This window comes from Plecotus auritus, assembly GCF_963455305.1.
Source record: "Plecotus auritus genome assembly, chromosome: 1".
In the NCBI taxonomy this organism is placed as follows: domain Eukaryota; kingdom Metazoa; phylum Chordata; class Mammalia; order Chiroptera; family Vespertilionidae; genus Plecotus; species Plecotus auritus.
Genome location: NC_137770.1, coordinates 32,430,087 through 32,449,197, shown reverse-complemented (window position 1 = coordinate 32,449,197; position 19,111 = coordinate 32,430,087). Strand labels below are relative to the sequence as shown.

General features: G+C 36.1%; 1 protein-coding gene across 23 annotated transcripts in view; it reads left to right on the top strand.

Moving 5' to 3' along the window:
* GPHN (gephyrin) overlaps nt 1–19,111 on the top strand; it is a 439,592-nt gene that overhangs the window by 238,265 nt on the left and 182,216 nt on the right. For 13 of the 23 annotated variants that reach the window (XM_080684045.1, XM_080684042.1, XM_080684047.1 and 10 more), the window contains 2 exons: nt 8,866–8,932; nt 14,928–15,200. In XM_080684045.1, coding sequence (XP_080540171.1) covers nt 8,866–8,932; nt 14,928–15,200 — 340 coding nt within the window. Of the gene's footprint in view, nt 1–8,865; nt 8,933–14,927; nt 15,201–16,484; nt 16,593–19,111 lie in introns of all 23 variants that reach the window. The other 10 variants (XM_080684039.1, XM_080684036.1, XM_080684055.1 and 7 more) reach the window with 1 other exon arrangement.

Genomic DNA, 19,111 nt, shown 5'->3' with positions numbered 1-19,111 from the left:
TGTTTTTGTGGGGATCCTGAGGAGTTTGGAATTTTTGGGGAGGACACCCTGGTTGTTTATATTCTTGTAGAGGAAGCTAGTAGCAGGCTTAACCATGACCCCTAGTGATTAAAATCCTGAGCTTGCATCCATTCCCATCTTTAGGGTTTCCCAGGCCCAGGGATGACATGTAACTAGTCCCTGCAGTGGCCCTTTCATTCCCACCAGCCAAGGCAGTGTGAACCAGGCAGCCATTTTCCTCCAAAGGGTTCCTCCTACAACCCAAGGACTTCCATCTTATTCTGAGGGATGGGCCTGGGGGCACTGAGTGTATATATGTGCTTCTGCTGTTACAAAAAATAAACAATCTGACATGGTTCAAGTTCCTCACGGTATCTTCAGATCCTTGCACAGCAACTCTAGTGCAGCTTTAGTTCCGAAGCATCTAGAGCACAGGATCAGTTCAGTGCATTTTTTTAAGTAAGCAATTTTGAACCAGAATTATCTCTTTAATTATCTCCTTGACTTTGGAAAGGGTTGAGTCCAGCTGTTATCTCCTCAATACGATAACCACATAATGGCATAGGTTTGGACTACTTGTATAATCTGAAAAACATCAAGTAAAGGAAAATTTAATTTAAAGTGTCTATGTGTTAGAAGTGTCCCAACCATTGGACTGACATAAATCCTCTCTTCAGGAATTATACTTCAACCTTAACCTCAAAGATTTGTCACAGATAAAGTTCTACAGAAATTAGCAGGTCACCCACACAAGATCAAGGCACATTAAAGAATGAAAGACTTAAATCCCCGGTATCAGACAGAATAAAAAGAAATAATGTAATATATCTAAGAGAACTAAAAAAGAAGCTGGAAAATTATATTCAAGTAGAAAGTAGTTTTAAAAGAATGAAACATATATTTAGATAGCAAAAATATAATAATGACAAATATTAAACTAAATAGATAGATTAGACTGCAGATTATATATAATTGAAGAGAGAATTAGGGAACTAGAAGAAAATATTTGAAGAAATTATCCAGAATGCAGTTCAGATTGACAGAGACATAAAAATTAAGAAGCATTGAGAATACAGTGAGAATATCTATATAAAAGACTGAGTGTCCATCTGACCATCCGACCAGTAGCTATGATGCGCATTGACCACCAGGGGGCAGATGCTCATCGCAGGAGCTGCCATGATGTGCACTGGCCATTTAAAAATAAATGGCACTGCAGACATGGCACCGACAAACCAACACTTGGCTTCCCCCAAGTGGGACACAGGCCCCTCCACCACCCCAGAGCGACAGCCCACCAAATCGCAGCCAACACTGCCAAGACCCCATAGTGCAAAATGTGGCCCAGCCCAGCCTGGAAATGGTGGCTGTGGGTGCCAGGTAATGACGTCACATAGCACCGCCCAGCTTCCTCTCCCTAGTGACTAGCCTCCTTGGAGTTTCTTTAGCCCAAGAACCCGACTTGCTTTATAGCCAAGTGCAAACATTTCACAGTTTAACCAAATGTCTGTGAAGTGTTTTCCCATGTCTCATCTCATTTGATCCTCACAGAAGTCCTAGAGTAGGTAGATAGGAGAATCAGTAGAACCCCATTTTCTTTTCATTAGCTGGAAAATGAACATTTAGAAAGTTTAGAAACTTGACCCAACTGAAAAGAAGTAAGAAATGGTGGAACTTGAAAATGACTTAAGGTTTTCTCACTGTGCAGAATATAGTCAAACACTGCCACAGTTAAATATTTCACCCTTTGTTCTCCCTGCATGATCTACAATAATAATCTGCTTCAGGTTGATATTTACTGCTATGTTGCTGACAATTACCTGAAAGAGAAGTTGGGGTGCTTCACTGGGCTGGAAAAAGTTTAGCTAAATCAGAAAGCAGGTCTAATTAAGCAAGTTTATCTATTTATATAAAGCTCTTGCTGGCGCCAATCGCACGCATGTGTTTCCATGTGTCATTCTCAATTGTGAGTTTGGTTGACACTTCTATTATAGAGAAAGGGTGAATAGTGATATTAAAATATTTCTTCTAATTAATTTATTTGCAATGTGCACAAATCCATGCACCAGGCCTCTAGTATAAAGTATAATTGGAGTTCAGAAGGAGATAACAGAGCATGAAGGAAAGGAAATGTTTGACAAATAATACCAAAAACAAATTCAAAATCTTGATAGACATCAGTCTTAAATTCAGGACCCAAACAAATCAGTAGCTGGTTGAATATAAAGAAATCTAAACCTGTCACATCATAGTAACACTATAAAATACCATGGAAAAGAGATCTTAAAAGTGCCAGAAAATGAAATGTATGATATATGTTATACTTCAATACAGTTGTAGAAGATGCACAACTCTCTATATCTTGGAATTATAATTTTGATTTTTTTCTCAGTGTAATAAACAATAATGGCACATCATTATTTGGCTATAGATTTCTTTGCTTAATAGCCATATTAAACATTTACATATGATTATTTACTTTGTATTTCCTCATTTGTAAGTTGCATATTCACTTCATTTATCAATTTTTAGGCTAGTTTGCTTTTTTATTGATTTTATGAGTCTTTTACATATTAACATTTTAAGTCATATTTTTCTAATTCTTTGTGCACTTTTATATTTATTTATAGTAGTTAGTCAAATGGAAATTTCAGTTTTATGAATATAAATCTTTTAAAAATTGGAGAGAGCAAAAACACAAAACACCTAAAATTAAACAGCAATTTGACTAATTGTTAACCTCTTAATAACAATAATTGAAACAAGATACTGTAATAATGCTTTCAATGTGCTGAAAGAAAATAATTGATAACCAAGAATTACACATCCAGTAAAGTTGTCATTCAGGAATGAAGGAGGGAAGAAATGCCATTTTCCTACTTATAGAAATTGGTGATTTTATCACCAAACAACCCCACTTAAAGAATTTAAAGGATATCCTTCTTGCAGATGAAATTTTATCTCAAATGAAGAGTGGCGGATTCAAGAAGAAAAAGAGAATAAAGACAGTGGTAAATATATGAGTAAAATTATTTAATGTACCATGTAAAACAATAAAAATAATGTCTGCTTTATATGAGAAAAAATATGCTGGAACATTCTTGGAAAATAGTTATATTCTTGGAAAATAGACTCTAAGTTCCATAACACATGATAAGCTTTTTAAACTATAGATATAATATTATTGTTAGTAAAGGTATATTCATGGCTATGATACTTAGAAAAGAAACTATATTATCATTATCATGGATGGGATGAACTTACAAGAATCCCAGAGGATTGTATTAATCCAATTTTGTATGCTTAGTATATAAACACCTCAAAAAAAGACCTTAATGAAATGGAAAATAGTGATTTACCTGATAAAGAATTCAGAATAATGGTCATAAAGACACTCATCAAGGTCAGAAGAACAATGTATGAACAATGTGAGAATATTAACAAAGAGAAAATATAATAAAGTATCAAACAGAAACCACAGAGCTGAAGAATACAATAAATGAACTGAAAAATTACAGTAGAGAGGTTCAACCACACTAGATGAAGCAGAAGAGAGAGGATCAGCAAACTTGAAGACAAGGCAATGAAATTCATCCATCAGAGGAGTAAAAGGAAAAAGAAAAATGGTGAAGATAGCTTAAGGGACTCACATGACAACATCAAGTTGGCTAATATCCACATTGTAAGGATCCCAGAAGGGAGAAGAAAGAAAAAGGGCCAGGAAACTTATTTGAAGAAACCATGGCTGAAAATGTCCCTAACCTGGGGAAGGAAACAGACAGATTCAGGAAGCCCACAGATTTCCAATTAAGAAAAATCTAAAGAGACCCACACAAGGACACATTGAAATTAAATTATCAAATGTTAAAGAGGGAATCTTAATAGCAGCAAGAGAACAACTATAGGTGTCCCAAAAAATGCATATACACTTTACATAATTATAAAGACAGTGTTCATTAAAATAAATTTTTGCATTTATATATAAGGAAACTCCCATAAGATTATTAATAGATTTTTCAGCAAAAACTTTATCACCCTGGCCAGGTGGGTCAGTTGGTTGGAGCATCATCCTGTACCCCAAAAAGGTTGTGGGTTTGAGTCCCAGTCAGAGCACATTCCTAGGTTACAGGTTTGATCCCTGGTTAGGGTGCTTACAGGATGCAACCAATCCCTCTCCCTCTCACCCTTCTTTTTGCTCTAAGAAAATTAATGAAAACATACCCTCAGGTGAAGATTAAAACAAAAAAAAAAACACCTTTGTAGACCAGAAGGGAGTGGCATGATATATTTAAAGTGCTGAAAGAAAATAAAGAGCTTTTCAACCAAGATATTCTACCCAACAAAGTTGTCCTTCAGAATTGAAGAAGAGAAGAAGAGTATATAAGACAAGAAAAAGTTGAAAGAATTCAGTGTGACTAGATTGGCCTTACAAGAAATCTTAGAGGGACTTCTGTAAGCTGAAACAAAGGGTAATAATCAGTAACAGGAAAACTATATAAAAGTATAAATTTCACTAGTAAAGGTAAATATATAGTTCAATTTAGAATTTAAAAGTAGAACATGTGAACAGACCAATTATTAGTAAGGAGATTGAGATTAGTATTAGTAATCTAAAACCTCTCAAAAAAACAAAGTGCAGGACCAGCTGACTTCACTGGATAATTCCATCAAACTTTTAAAGAAAAATTAATACAAGTTCTTCTCAAAAGTAATTCAAATTCTCGCCAAAATAGAAGAGGATAGAACACTTCCCCAATCATTTACAAGGCCAACATTACCCTGATACCAAAACCAAGCAAATACACTATAAGAAAACAAAATTATAGGCTAATAGGCCTGATGAACATAGATGCAAAAATTCTCAACAAAATATTAGCCAACTGACTACAACATTGCATTAAAAGAATAATACATTATGATGAAGTGGTTATTCCAGGGATGCAAGGATGGTTAAACAGCCACAAATTCATCAATATGATAGACCATTTTAACAAAACAACAAATATCATATGATCATCTCAATAGATGCAGAAAATGCATTTGACAGAAGTTAACATTCATTCATAATGGAAACTCAAAGTGAATATAGAGGGAATGTATATCAACATAAGAAAAATCATTATGACAGATCTACAGCTAATAACATACTTAGTGGTGAAAAACTGAAAACTTTTCCCCTAAGATCAGGAACAAGACAAGGACAACTACTCTTGCCACTTTTATTCAAGATAGTACTGGAAGTCTTAGAGCAATTATACAAGTAAAAGAAAAAAAAATGCCAACCAAAATAGAAAGGAAGAAGTAAAACTGCCTCTATTTGCAGATGACATATTATATATAGTAAACCATAAAGACTTCACCAAAAAAAAAAAAAAATTAGAACAAATAAATTTAGTAAATAAAGTTGCAGGATACAAAATCTATAATAATAAAAGCATAACATGCTAATTAGACCAGACGACCTTCCGGATGAAGCTGGGGCTGCGAGGGAAGCCCAGGTCCTGGGTGTCTGCCAGCAGCTGGAGGGAACCTGGGTCCTGGGTGCCTGCTGGCAGCTGGAGGAAAGCCCAGGTCCCGGGTGCTGGAGGGAAGCCTGGGTCCCAGGTGCCAGAGGGAAGCCGGTGCTGGCAGCTGGAGGAAGGAAGTCCTACTCTTGTACAAATTTTGTGCCTCGGGCTTCTAGTCAATATATAAAAATTAGTTGTATTTCTATAGAGTAATAATGAACTACCAGAAAGAGAAATTTAAAAAAAGCAATCCCATATATAATTGCATCAAAAAGAATAGACTACCTAGGAATAAATTTAACCAAGGAAGTGAAAGATCTATACACTGAAAATTATAAGACATTGATAAAAGAAATTGAAGTCTAAAATAGATATTTCGTACTCATGGATCAGAAGAATTAATATTGTTAAAATCTGCACATTCATTGCAATCCTTATCAGAATTTCAATGGCATTTTTTCATGAAAATAGGATAATCCTTATGGAACCATAAAAGACCCTAATAGCAAAGCATCTTTAGAAAAAAGAAAAATCACTTCCTGATTTCAAGGTATATTACAAAGCTTTAGTAATCAAGACAATATGGTAATGGCATAAAACCAGACACACAGATAAGTGAACAAAATAGAGAATCTATAAATAAATCCACATATGTATGGTCTATTAATTTACAACAAAGGAACCAAGAATATACCATGGGGAAAGGAGAGTCTCTTCAATAAATGGTGTTGGAAAGACTGTATAGCCACATGCAAAAGAACGAAATATACCCCTTCTTACACCATACACAAAAATCAACTCAATATAGATTAAAGACTTTAATGTAATACCTGAAGCTGAAGATGGATTAAAGACTTGAATGAAATACCTGAAGCCATACAACTCTTAGAAGAAAACATAGGGAGTAAGCTCCTGAACATTATTCTTGGCATTGCTTTTCTGGAATTAACTTAAAAATCAAAGGCAACAAAAGCAAAAATCAGCAAGTGGGACAACATAAAACAAAGTTTCTGTACAGCAAAGGAAACTGTCAACCAAATGAAAAGGCAGCTTACAGAATGGGAAAATATTTGCAAATAATATATCTGATAAGAGGTTAATATCCAAATTATATATAGAAGTCATATAACTCAATAGAAAAAGCAAACAACCTAATTTAAACATGGGCAGAGGATATGAATACATATTTTTGCAAAGAAGACATCCAGATGGCCAACAGGTACATCAAAAGTGGTCAATTGGTATCACTAATCATCAGGGACATACAAATCCAAAGGACAATGAGTTATCACCTCACACTTGTTAGAATGTCCATTATCAAAATATAGGAGGTAAGAGGATGTGGAGAAAAGGGAACTCTTGTACACTGTTGGTGAGAATGTAAATTGATTCATGTACTATGAAAAGAGTATGTAGATTCATCAGAAATTAAAAATAGAAGTACCATCTGATCCAGCTATTCTACTTCTGGTTATTTATCCAAAGGAAATGATAGTCACTGTCTCAAAAAGATACCTGCACCCCCATGTTCATTGGATCATAGTTTATAATAGCAAACACAGAGAGAGAACCTAGGATTCCATCAATAGATGAATGAATAAAGAAAAAATATATACATAGTTTTTGAAGAAATGATGGCTAAAAGTTCCCTATCTTGGGGAAGAACATATATATGTGCAATGAAATATTCAGCCACACACACACACACACACACAAAAAGGAAATCCTGCCACTTGCAACACTAGGGATGGACCTTGAATGCATTTACTAAGTGAAATCAGTCAGAGAAAAAATACTTTATAATTTTATATATGGAATCTAAAAATAACCAGACCCATGACACAGAGAACAGATTGATGGTTGCCAAAGGCAGGATTGAGGAGTGGGTGAAATGGGTAAAGGTGTTTAAAAGTAAGAACTTCCACTTATAAATAAACTAGAGGCCCGGTGCATGAAATTTGTGCATGGGTAGGATCCCTAGGCCTGGCCAGTGATCAGGGCTGATCGGGGGCCTTCCAGCTGCCATCCGGGGCCTCCCTTCCCTGGCTGCTGGCTGCCAGCTGCTGGCCGGTGCCTTCCTTCATTTTGCGCCGCCCCCTGGTGATCAGCGCAAGTCATAGCGAATGATCGAACTCCCGATCTGATTGAACTCTTGCGGGGACACTTTGCATATTAGCCCTTTAAATATATAGACGATTCTGGGGGTGTAATGTACAGTAGTTAATAATCCTGTATTGTATATTTTAAAGTTTCCAAAACAGTAAATTGTAAGAGCTCTCATCACAAGAAAAAAAACTGTAACTGAAGTGATGGAAGTTAACCAAATTTATTGTGATAATTATTTTGCAGTACATATATCATTATGTTCTACACCTAAAACTAATACAATGTTATTTGTCAATTATATCACAATTGAAAACAAAAGAATATGGAAAGTTTTAAATAAATAGCTATAAACTCTTCTCTTTGTGAATAGGAAAATTAAAGAAAATAGGAGATAATTTTAGGTTATTTCAGAGAGTGAGAGTAGTTAAAGAATAAACTCTATCAGAAGTTTTAGAAAAATATTCTTATATGACTTTTAAATATTAGCTGTGCAATTTTAGGAATAGACTAATCAATACTTTTGTTTTCAAATGATGACCATGAGATGTTGCCAGGTGCATGTAACACAGCTGGTTATTGGTAGAGCATGATTACAATTCTCATATGAAATCCAGGCCTTCAGTTTTTCTCTCAGTCTTCCAGTCCTTTTCTAGTATTTATGTGTCTTATCTAACCACTTGGTTTAAAGTGGCTTGGAAATTGACAGTGATCTATGAAAGACCTTTTACTTTAAATTGACTCTTTATCAATGGATCTGTTAACAACTGAGCTCTCCAAACGCCCCACTGCCATTCATTTGCAAGGCACCTTATTTTACTTTAAAACTTAATGACTTCTTAGAAGAACCCAAATGCCTCACTTAGCTCTTGAGCACCTTATGTGTTACATTTTTTAACATAAATATTATGTTAAGTATTTTGATATACTATCTCATTAAAATATTACAACTGTATGAGTTATCAAGAACCTGAAGTTAGAGAAAGATACTTTGACCATTATTTCTTTTAAATGGCTTTAATTTATTCTGATTCCATGTTCAGTGCATTTTTCCCATCCACCACACTGACCATTATTATGAAAACCTCAGCCAAATTTCCCAATTTGTATACTAATTGGTGAATCTCTAGCCATAATTATATTCCTAAAACAGTTGTTCACATGTAAAGAACAGTGATTGATTTTTGTCGTTTAATATATTTAAACCAGCTTTTCATTACCATTTAGTATTCATCCAGTTTATCTTTCTTTTTAGGCCTGTATGTGGAATCAGAGGGAAAACTCTCATAATTAACTTGCCAGGTAGCAAGAAAGGATCTCAGGTAAGAAACCTTGAGAATTATGTGATTTCATGTTCTTGAGAATTATATGGTTTAGTGTACAATGTTTTGGCCAGCTGTGAAATTTAGCCAACCAAAGAGCTGGAGCACTCCACAAGACTACCCTCACTTCTGACAAGTCAGTGCATTTCCAAAACCACTCTCAGTTTCAATAATTCATTAAATACTCACATAACTCACTGAAGGAGGTATACCCACAATTATGGCTTATTGCAAGGAAAGGATGCAGGTTAAAATCCACCAAGGGAAGTGCATTAGACAGAGTACAGGAGAGTTACCAATTAGGAACTTCTCTTATCCTCTCCCTGTGGAGTCATAAATGCATTAATCTCCTGGCATCAATTTAGCAACACAGGGAGCATTGCCAATCAGGGAAGAGCCAAGCCTTTGATGTTCAAGGTTTTACTGGGGCTCATCAAATACTGCTCATATGGCTAACTTTTAGTCTCTAGCCCTTCCCAGAAGTTGAGCTGATACCTTTAATGTCCAACACTTTCCAGAATAAAACTGATACCACATTGCCCAAAGCACCATAATAAATCACACTGTTAGACTGTCTGGTATCTTTGTACTTTCCCAGTACAAAGACACTCCTATTACTTACCAGTTACTGAGGGCAAAAGCCAGACTCTCTTTGAATAAAGTTAATTCTTTATTAGACAAGCTACCCCCTAGTCTTTGGTCAAGGCTATATGAAAGCTAAATAATTGTATTTGTTTGGCTGGACATCTATATTGACTATAGCATTTTTATCATAGACACAAAAACAATATAAGTGTGAATATGCCTAAGATTTGGAGAAGCCAATGTGGGATTGGGATAGATTTCAAGAAATAGCTAATCCATCCTCTATAGCCATTACATACATTTTCATATTTTTGTACTAATTTACTGATTTTTTCACCTTAAACTACTATTTGTAGTTTATGATACATTCACATAGAACTATTTACCATAGAAATTAGCTCTGTTGCTCAGGTCAGTCATTTTCCATTGGTATTACAATTTTGAGGAGGCTTTAACTCTGTTTCCCAGTACATATAACCAGTTTTATAATCTTACTAAAGTGCCAGTATTATAACATATCACAATATAGTAGTAGATATAATGTGAAAAATAAAAGTCAGAAGATACTGGCACATAATTGAATTCCTGCACATACATTAAGTTACCCTTGTCCATCATCATATCATGACAACAATGCCTCCCAGAATGATGCTACTCAGATTTAAGGTTTGTCAGGTTCCAAAAGCAATAGTCTCAACAACATATGGCTTTTCCCTTTCTGGCATCTGTTACAACTGAGCTAAGAAACATCATCTCTTGTTCTAAACCTCTTTTGATACACCAATATATTGGATTGCCCTCATTGCATAAACCATTTATTCACTCATTTACCTTTAGCTACAATTTCTTCTCTCCGTTTAAACCCAAACTTTTCCTTTGAAAATCTTTGATGAGACAGTTGATTTGGCCACTATGTGATCCAGATTGCCACCAGGAATACTTGTTTAGCAAGTGCCTCCCACCCAGTTCATTTCCTTTCATATAAGGTAGGGTTACTTACATACAGAACTAGTAGGCACTCACAGTTGCAGTCCTGGTCCTAGGACTACTACATCTGATAGGGGGGAAAGTTGAGGTGACATGAGGGAAAAAAGTAATCTCCTAAAGTAAAAAGTATTTCATAAGAGCATCCTCCCCCAACCCTCTCTTCCCCAGAAAAGTAGAGGAATCTGTCTAATGGGGACCATCCCTTGAACTCCCTCATATTGAGTATGATCAATTAAGGTGTATAAGTAAGCCAGCCCTTCATGTCTTTATCTCTTCCCCTTTGAGACAAGTGTTTCGTTGTCTGTTCCAATTTTCTATCAAATCATTGCTCTGTAGATGAAAGTGTGTTCCTTGGTATAACGGTCATTGATACACTATCTTTTGCTCTGGGCCGTTCATTGTACACTGAGCATTTGTATCTACCACTGGGTAAGCAAAGCCCAGCCTAGAGTTAGTGTCTATTCCTGTTAGGACCCATTTGTAGCCTCCAGGGACTACTGGCATCAGGCCAACCTGCCATCCATGTGCAAGACCTTTCCCCATGGAATCTGCTGTATAGCCCTGTGCCATCTCTGTCTCTCTTGTTAGCAGACAGAACAGTCCTTGTTGGCATTGTGTGTCTCATAAAGTGCAAGACGAATATATCTACATTCATCCCATCTTGCAGCCCCCTAATGTTCACTCATCTCATGGGTCCAGGTGGCCATATCAAGAAGGCACATCAATACCTGCTCACCAGTTCTGATCAGTTTCCAATTCTGGAAGGGGGTTCTTTTGCTGGGCATTAACATATCTTACTTTAAAATACCCCTTGCATTCCCAGAGTGATTTTCATGGGGCTATGCCCCATACAGGAATCCCTTTAGTAGACCAGTTTTCCATTGTCCTTCTGCCTGACCATATGGCCAGCCCATTAGACACTTCCTATGATTCAATTAAAACTCAAATATAGGGCCAAAAATCATGCAGTTCAGCCCATCGAGCTGATTTGTTTTTACCTTCTTCAATCAGAGTGGCGGCCTTCCAAACAGGATGCTGTCCCTTCACCTTGGAATTGCCATCCATAAACCAAGCAGCTCTTTGTTGATCAATAGAAAGCTGTTTATAGGGCACCGCCTAAGTGGCCTAAGTGGCCATAGGATCCAGCAGCTCCTCAGGTGCTTCCGAAGTCGGCCCTAGGTGAAAAGAGGCTACCTGCTCGTGAGTACCTCCTTGCATTCTCCTGGTAGCATGATCCTATATCCACCATTTCCATTTTATTATGGAACTCTCCTAGGTATTGCCTTCCCCATTAGAACATTTCTCTGACCTTGCCTAAGACATTATGGATATTTCAGGTTTCACGATTATGTTATCCCATGTACTTTAGTAATAAGGGAAGTTTCAATTAAAGTTCAATAATAAGCTAGTAATTGTTTTCTCAAATACAAATTTTCTGGTCCAAAATCCCAGCAGTTGCTGCTGGGTGGCACTCACAGGTTTTGCCATAAGTCCTAGTTTGCACTCTACACAAAGCTATTGTACAGCAAATTAATGAACTGTGTGGGCTCAGACAATCTTATTGATTTTTACTTTTCACATCCAATCTATATTGGTGGAAGAGTGGGTTTACATGCCTTCTGTCTTATAATACTAGATAGGGGAAGAATTCTCCAAACACAATATCCATTCCCATAATACATTCAGGCAAAGGAGACTCACCACTTCACGTAAAGTTCACTTGTACAAACATTCTATTTTTATCCAAACTTTCACCTTAATCTTATACCTTCTCAACCTAATATTATCTCCCAATTAGAACCTTAACAAGTTTTAGAATCATAGTACATGATACTCCCATGTCAGAAAGTCCCCCCAAAATCTCTTCTCCATTTTCTGACCATTTGATCAATTTATGTGCATATGGCCTTGGATTTCTGGGCCTACACTGGGTGAAGGGATCATTAGACCCTTTTGTCAGGCCTTATCTTGACTAGATTATGGGATCATCCGTCACATTAGGTGATTCAAGGTGAGTTTTCTTACAGTTACCTTTGTCTTCTCACTTTTTAAATATTTCTAAACTAAAGTAAGTAGAGATTTGTTTAGGACCAAAGCCCTCATATTAAACTACATTGTTAGATGGTGCAGTGCCATAGTCGCCAGGAAGGCAAAGACACTCCTATCAGGAGACAAGCAACTGCTCCTTTCTGTTTGCTCAACCCACAACAATGCTACATTAAGACCTTTGTTTTGCCCCTTCAGTGCTCACTTTATTCAGCCTTCTTTTTTTTCATTCAATTGAATTTATTGGGGTAACATTGGTTAATAACATTATATAGGTTTCAAATGTACAATTCTATGATACATCGGTTATTGCATTGTGTGCCCACCACCCACAGTCAAATCTCTTCCGTCACCATATATTGGATCCCCTTTACCCTTTACTAGCCTCTTAACCCTGCTTCCCTCTGGTAACTACCATACTGTTGTCTGTGTCTATGAGATTTTGTTTGTTTTGTTTGTTCATTTGTTGCTTTCAGTTTTATATCCCACATATGAGTGAAATCATATGCTTCTTCACTTTTTCTGATTTATTTTGCTTAGCATGATATTCTCCAATTCTATCCTGCTAGGACAAGTCCCATTCTCTTATGAATTAATCTAACTTTATTTGCTGTTTATTGCTTTAACCTACCTTTTTTCCTTTGGAAGCAGCTCTGAGGTTAGCAACTATATATTGGACAAGCCAAAATCTCAGCTTGGCTCAACCTCAGGATCCACCCGATATTCTCCCTTATATTAATTTTAGCTAGCACAGATATCAGTAACCAAGGGACTGTATATGAACCTTGTTTCTTGTTATTTTACATTTATTTATGCATCCAGTAATACAGCTCCTTAGGAGTAGGATCTTTCATTTCGAAATTCCATTGCTAACTTTTATCTTCAATAACTAATCTTCAATAACTAAGCTGCATCTCCTTTCTGTGAGTGACCTTGTGTTCATTCAGGCTTTAAAGGGTCATCATTCTTTACCCTCTCTTCCTTCCTCCTCCCAGATCACATGTTTCATGCATCACACTCATTCTAGCAAATCCCACTTCTAATACCAACTATAAGGAGTTTTGGCCAACTGCAAAAGTTAGCCAACTATAAGACTGCCCTCATTTCTGACACCAGTTGCAATTCAAAGGATTTCTAAAACCACCCTCAGTTTTAATAATTCATTAGAAGGACTCATAGAACTCACTGAGAACTGTTATATTCCCAGTTATATTGTATATTACATGGAAAGAATATAGATTGAAATCAGCCAAGGGAAGAAGCAGAAAGGGCAGAGTCTTAAGAGAGGTACCAAATGAGGAAGTCTGGTTATCCTCTTACCTACTCTCCATAATATGAGACATACAGACAGACTATGGTGTCCAGGGTTTTTATTGGTACTTGATCACATATTTCCTGCAAAGCTGACATTTAACCTAGTCTTTTCCAGAGGGAAGACTGGTGACTTTACTCTCTAGTTCCTTCCAGAGGCAAAACTAATAATGTTTCCTGAAGCCCTCATAATAAATCAGTGTTAGGCTGTCCAGTACCTAAAGCCCCCAAGCAAACAAATACATTTATATCATGCATGAAATTCCAAGGCACTAGAGATCACCTCTCAAAATCTGAAAGTAAAGGCCAAACCTCTCTTTGGTTAAGGTTAAATCCTTTACTATCCAAACTTTATCAGTAAAGTGATTGAGCCATGCAAAAAGAGATCAAAATATTGGGCATGCTTTTATGTATTCCAGTAACCCTTCATAAATTCAAGATACTTTTTTTACATCTTACATTTTAAGGTAAGTTACTTTAAATGTAAAAGAGAAAGACCTCTACCCAAACACATTCCCCAAACATATCTAACCCTATGTTCTAAGGTTAACATTCTCACCTGTTCTCTTTTTGGTGATACATTATTGGTAATAGTGGGCAGCTGAGCAGGAGACTGTATTGACTTTAATGCGGTGTTTTGTACAAACTTATATCTAATGTTGACTAGCTATACTTTATGATGATAGTCAGAACTTTAGATCTCTGAATAAGATAGCTCAGTCTTCAATTGGTTTGTTAGTTCTAATGCCTGCTCTAATTAGAGGGGTAAAAACTGTTGTTGTTTTTTCTTTTCCCATAATATATCCTTGAACCCCCAAATGTATAAAAATTTTTGGTCAAAAAATATTGTATGCTTATATAGTACTTTAGTTCCTCAGAGAATACTGTAATATATAACATTCTTACTTCCTTTTTCATATTACAACAATAATGCTTTAAATATGATTCATTCTTAAGACTGATGAAAAGAAATGCAAATCCAAAATCACAAATAAGTTTGATTGCTACCATTTTTTATGCCTATAAAAGTACTTCATCTTCATTTTTTTCTTCCTCTTGCACACAGGAATGCTTTCAGTTCATACTGCCAGCTCTACCTCATGCCATTGACCTTTTACGTGATGCCATTGTAAAAGTAAAGGAAGTGCATGATGAACTTGAAGATTTACCTTCCCCACCACCTCCTCTTTCTCCTCCTCCCACAACTAGCCCCCATAAACAAACAGAAGACAAAGGGGTTCAATGTGAAGAAGAGGAAGAAGAGAAGAAAGACAGTGGTGTTGCTTCAACAGAAGATAGTTCTTCATCACATATAACTGCAGCAGCCATTGCTGCCAAGGTAAGCCTGCTGAGAGAGACCCAACAATATAAAGGACCCACAGGTAAATGTACTGATTTCATCCATCTTTTCATCTCATCATTCCATAAGTTTAAAACCTCTTCAGTACATCCTTAAAAAGAACTGAGATACTCATGACACTCCATAATGTAGAGTTCTTGAAAGCATTGAAGCTTGTTCTGAGTGCTGAGGCATTCAAGATACTGCTGTTACCTAGTGAAGTAAAAACTGCAATGATAAACAATGTGATAAACAATGTGACATTGAAGAACTTTTTGGAGATGTCATTTTTGTGTTATAATAAATATACAATGTTCATATATTCAAAACATCAAATATTCACAATTTCTTAAAGGAACAATAAACTGAAGGTAGGAAACCTTAGATGATTCAAGAGATTAGTTAGAAAGGTTAATAAAGATATTTTAATATAAAGGTTTTCAGCAATTAACTAAACAGTTATTTAAATATAATGACAGATTACCATAGTGGTGTAGAGAGGAAATAGATATAAGGTATTTGCATTTTTAATCTAATAAAGTAATATTATTAGGACAGTACCAACATATTAAAAACTCTTTTGGGGAAATGCAGGGAGTAGGGTACCATGAGGTACTTGAATAAATTTAGTCATTTTAAGTCACAGAACATCATTTACATTATTATCCATACCTAATAAAGCTTTACCCAGTGTGCTTTGAAAACTTGAAAAAGTAAAATATCACTTCTGGAATAATGATTGTTCATTGATTGACAGCATAAACAGTAAAAACCTAATCACTATCTTAAGCAATTCCTAAAGTTTTATGGATTATCCAGATATTTTGCCTATGAGGATTGCATGAGAGGGTTTTTTTTGACAACATATAGATAGAAAGGATCATAGAGATCCTTTTGAAGTGTACATTCAGACAACCAGCAGGTGATCCTTTTGCTGAAGATACATGATTCTATCTTCAGATCAATTTAGTGATCCATTAAGTTTTTACTTAAGGCTAGTATTTAAGTTGTATGTGAGGTTTGTTTTGTTTTTATGGAACTAATTGGTGAATAAGATACATTTAAAAATCAATGCGTGTTCTTTCTCTTTTACTCTTAATTAAAAGAGTAAAAAATACCACCAATTTCAATCTTAAGAAAAAAGCTTATAGCATTTGAAATCTAAGCTGATTTGACATTTCATTGTTCATCTGTTTTCACCGTTTTTCCTTTTCAGTCATTTTGCTTGTGTAGTTTCATGTTTTCTTGTCACTATATTCATAGTTATTATGTGTTGTGCATTAGAAGCATCCATTCTACACCAGTCCTGCTGTTATCATGGCACATGGTGAGCAGCCCATCCCTGGTCTCATCAATTATTCCCATCATGCAACAGGCAGTGCAGATGAACGGGTAAGACAATGAGGCTTTTGCATTAATGATTTTGCAAGCATACCACCTACCTCCTATCTTTGGAGGTAGGTTATAACGTATTATGGAAGATGTGTTTTATTCAGAAGGACCTTCAGCAGTGCTTTCTTGTGAAAGTGTAAGTGCCACTGACTATATTTCATTGAAGAATTTAATTTAATAGAGTTTCTCCTATACCTAAATTACTCTAATATCATTAAGATTCTGAAGTATGTGGCAATGAGCTTTCATTACATAACTTCCAAGAAATTCATTGCTCAGAAGATTTTTTCTTTAGCAGTTTTATCACATACCCTCAAATAAATTACCCTGCTTAATTAAAGTAATTTCTTTAAGAGGTTCAGCCTATGTCTTAAAATCTAAACAGATTGTTCAAGCTAATATTTCATTTGTATTAACCTTGGGTTTTTTTTGCTCATGATTTTACATCTTATTTTCTTTTCCTTCACTATGTTCTCATTACAACCATTTAAAGAGTTGAGTCTTGTTACAATTCTGAGATTTCTAATCTTTAGATAGAAACTTTCAAGGATACATATCACTTCTTTTAGTCACTGGCTCAATGACAGTTTGCAAGAAATGCCAGACTAGGAAAGATTAAACTGATAAGTATAACTGACTAATCAGTGATAATTTAGACTATGGCTGCAAAAAAAAAATATATACACACACACACACACACACACACACACACACACACGCACACACTAGAGGCCCAATGCACGAAATTCGTGCAAGGGGCTCGGCCCTCTTAGCCCCGGCTTCATCTGGAAGGTCGTGCTGTCTGGTCTAATTAGCATATTATGCTTTTATTATTAATATATATACACTAGAGGCCCGGTGCACGAAATTCATGCACGGGGGGGAGGGGGTGTCCCTCAGCCCAGCCTGCACCCTCTCCAATCTGGGACTGCTGGCTCCCAACTGCTCGCCTGCCTGCCTTCCTGATTGCCCCTAACCGCTTCTGCCTGCCAGCCTGATCACCCCCTAACCACTCCCCTGCCAGCCTGATTGATGCCTAACTGCTCCCCTACTAGCCTGTTTTCCCCTAACTGCCTTCCCCTGCAGGCCTGGTCACCCCTAACTGCCCTCCCCTGCAGGCTTGATTGCCCCCAACTGCCCTCCCTTGCAGGCCTGGTCCCTCCCAACTGCCCTCCCCTGCTGGCCATCTTGTGACAGCCATCTTGTGTCCACATGGGGGCAGCCATCTTGTGTGTTGGAGTGATGGTTAATTTGCATATTACTCTTTTATTAGATAGGATACACACACACACATACACACACACACACACACACATACACACATATATATATCAATTCCTAATGTGGATATAAACTAAGAGGAAAAAAAGTACTGAAGTAAATTTTGGCTTTAAATATTTAGGGAGAACAAGCACTCAGAATTTGAGGAAGGGGGTAAGGAGGGGTGGGTGGGGAACTAGTAGTCTCTTGGGAGATACACTACTGGGAGATACACTACCAAAATGAAGACTTTAATCTTTACATTCAACAAGCCCTACCTGGTTGGAAATAAATTTGACTTAGTCAAAGGACAAGTAGAAAATTTAAATATTGATTATTAAAATTACTAATGAATTTCAGTTGACAACTAGCATGTGAATTCTCCAGATATAGTTTTGTTATAAATTATAAACATTCAAAAATATATCAAACTTGAAGCAGAACTGTTTTTTTGTATTCTCATCTTATAAAACTACCACAACTGTAATAATCATCCTAGTTTTCAAAATAAAGTATTTGGAAGTTTTAATTCATAACCAAAGTTTTAAGTTAGTACAGTCTGAGTTTTACATTATTACACTGAAAATTATTTTAATGGCTCTTTGTTTTAAAATCTTTATTGTTGAAAGTATTACATATGTTCCCTATTTTCCCCCATTGAACCCTTCTGGCGTGGTTCCTTTTTTTTTTTTTTTTCAGTAGTCCCAAGGATTGCACATACCTAGTACCATCCTAGATGCCTGGAAGAGAAAGTATTACATACAGTGGATTCCTTTTATTACTAGGATTTTATTCTCTGGAGAAATAGTTGAAAATGGCTATTTAAGTATTCTAACTGGATGGCCTCATATGGCATCACCAGGAACTTATTATTTATTAATTGATATTTAATAATCCTTTGTAAGTAGTGGTTATGGTCTTTGGACAGATAATTCAGTTTTGTAAATAGACTTAGACTTCCTTTGACAAATGATTATCAGAGCTATAAATCAAAGAGTATAATGTTCTATTTCTACAGACCTAACATCCATAGAAAAGAATGAAAAAGAAGAAATAGGTAACAGAAAATGTTTAAAGGAAGATTTTTAATGTTCTTAGTGCTTCTAAAGAAGTTGTGTTAACTCTGTGAATGCTTATCTGGCACTAACTTCAGTGAGCCTCAGTGGTTATGAATGCCCAGGTGTAGTGTCAGTGTTTTAGATCTCTACATGAGACAGTCATTTGCAATATCTCTATGAACTATTTGGTGATTTTTACAA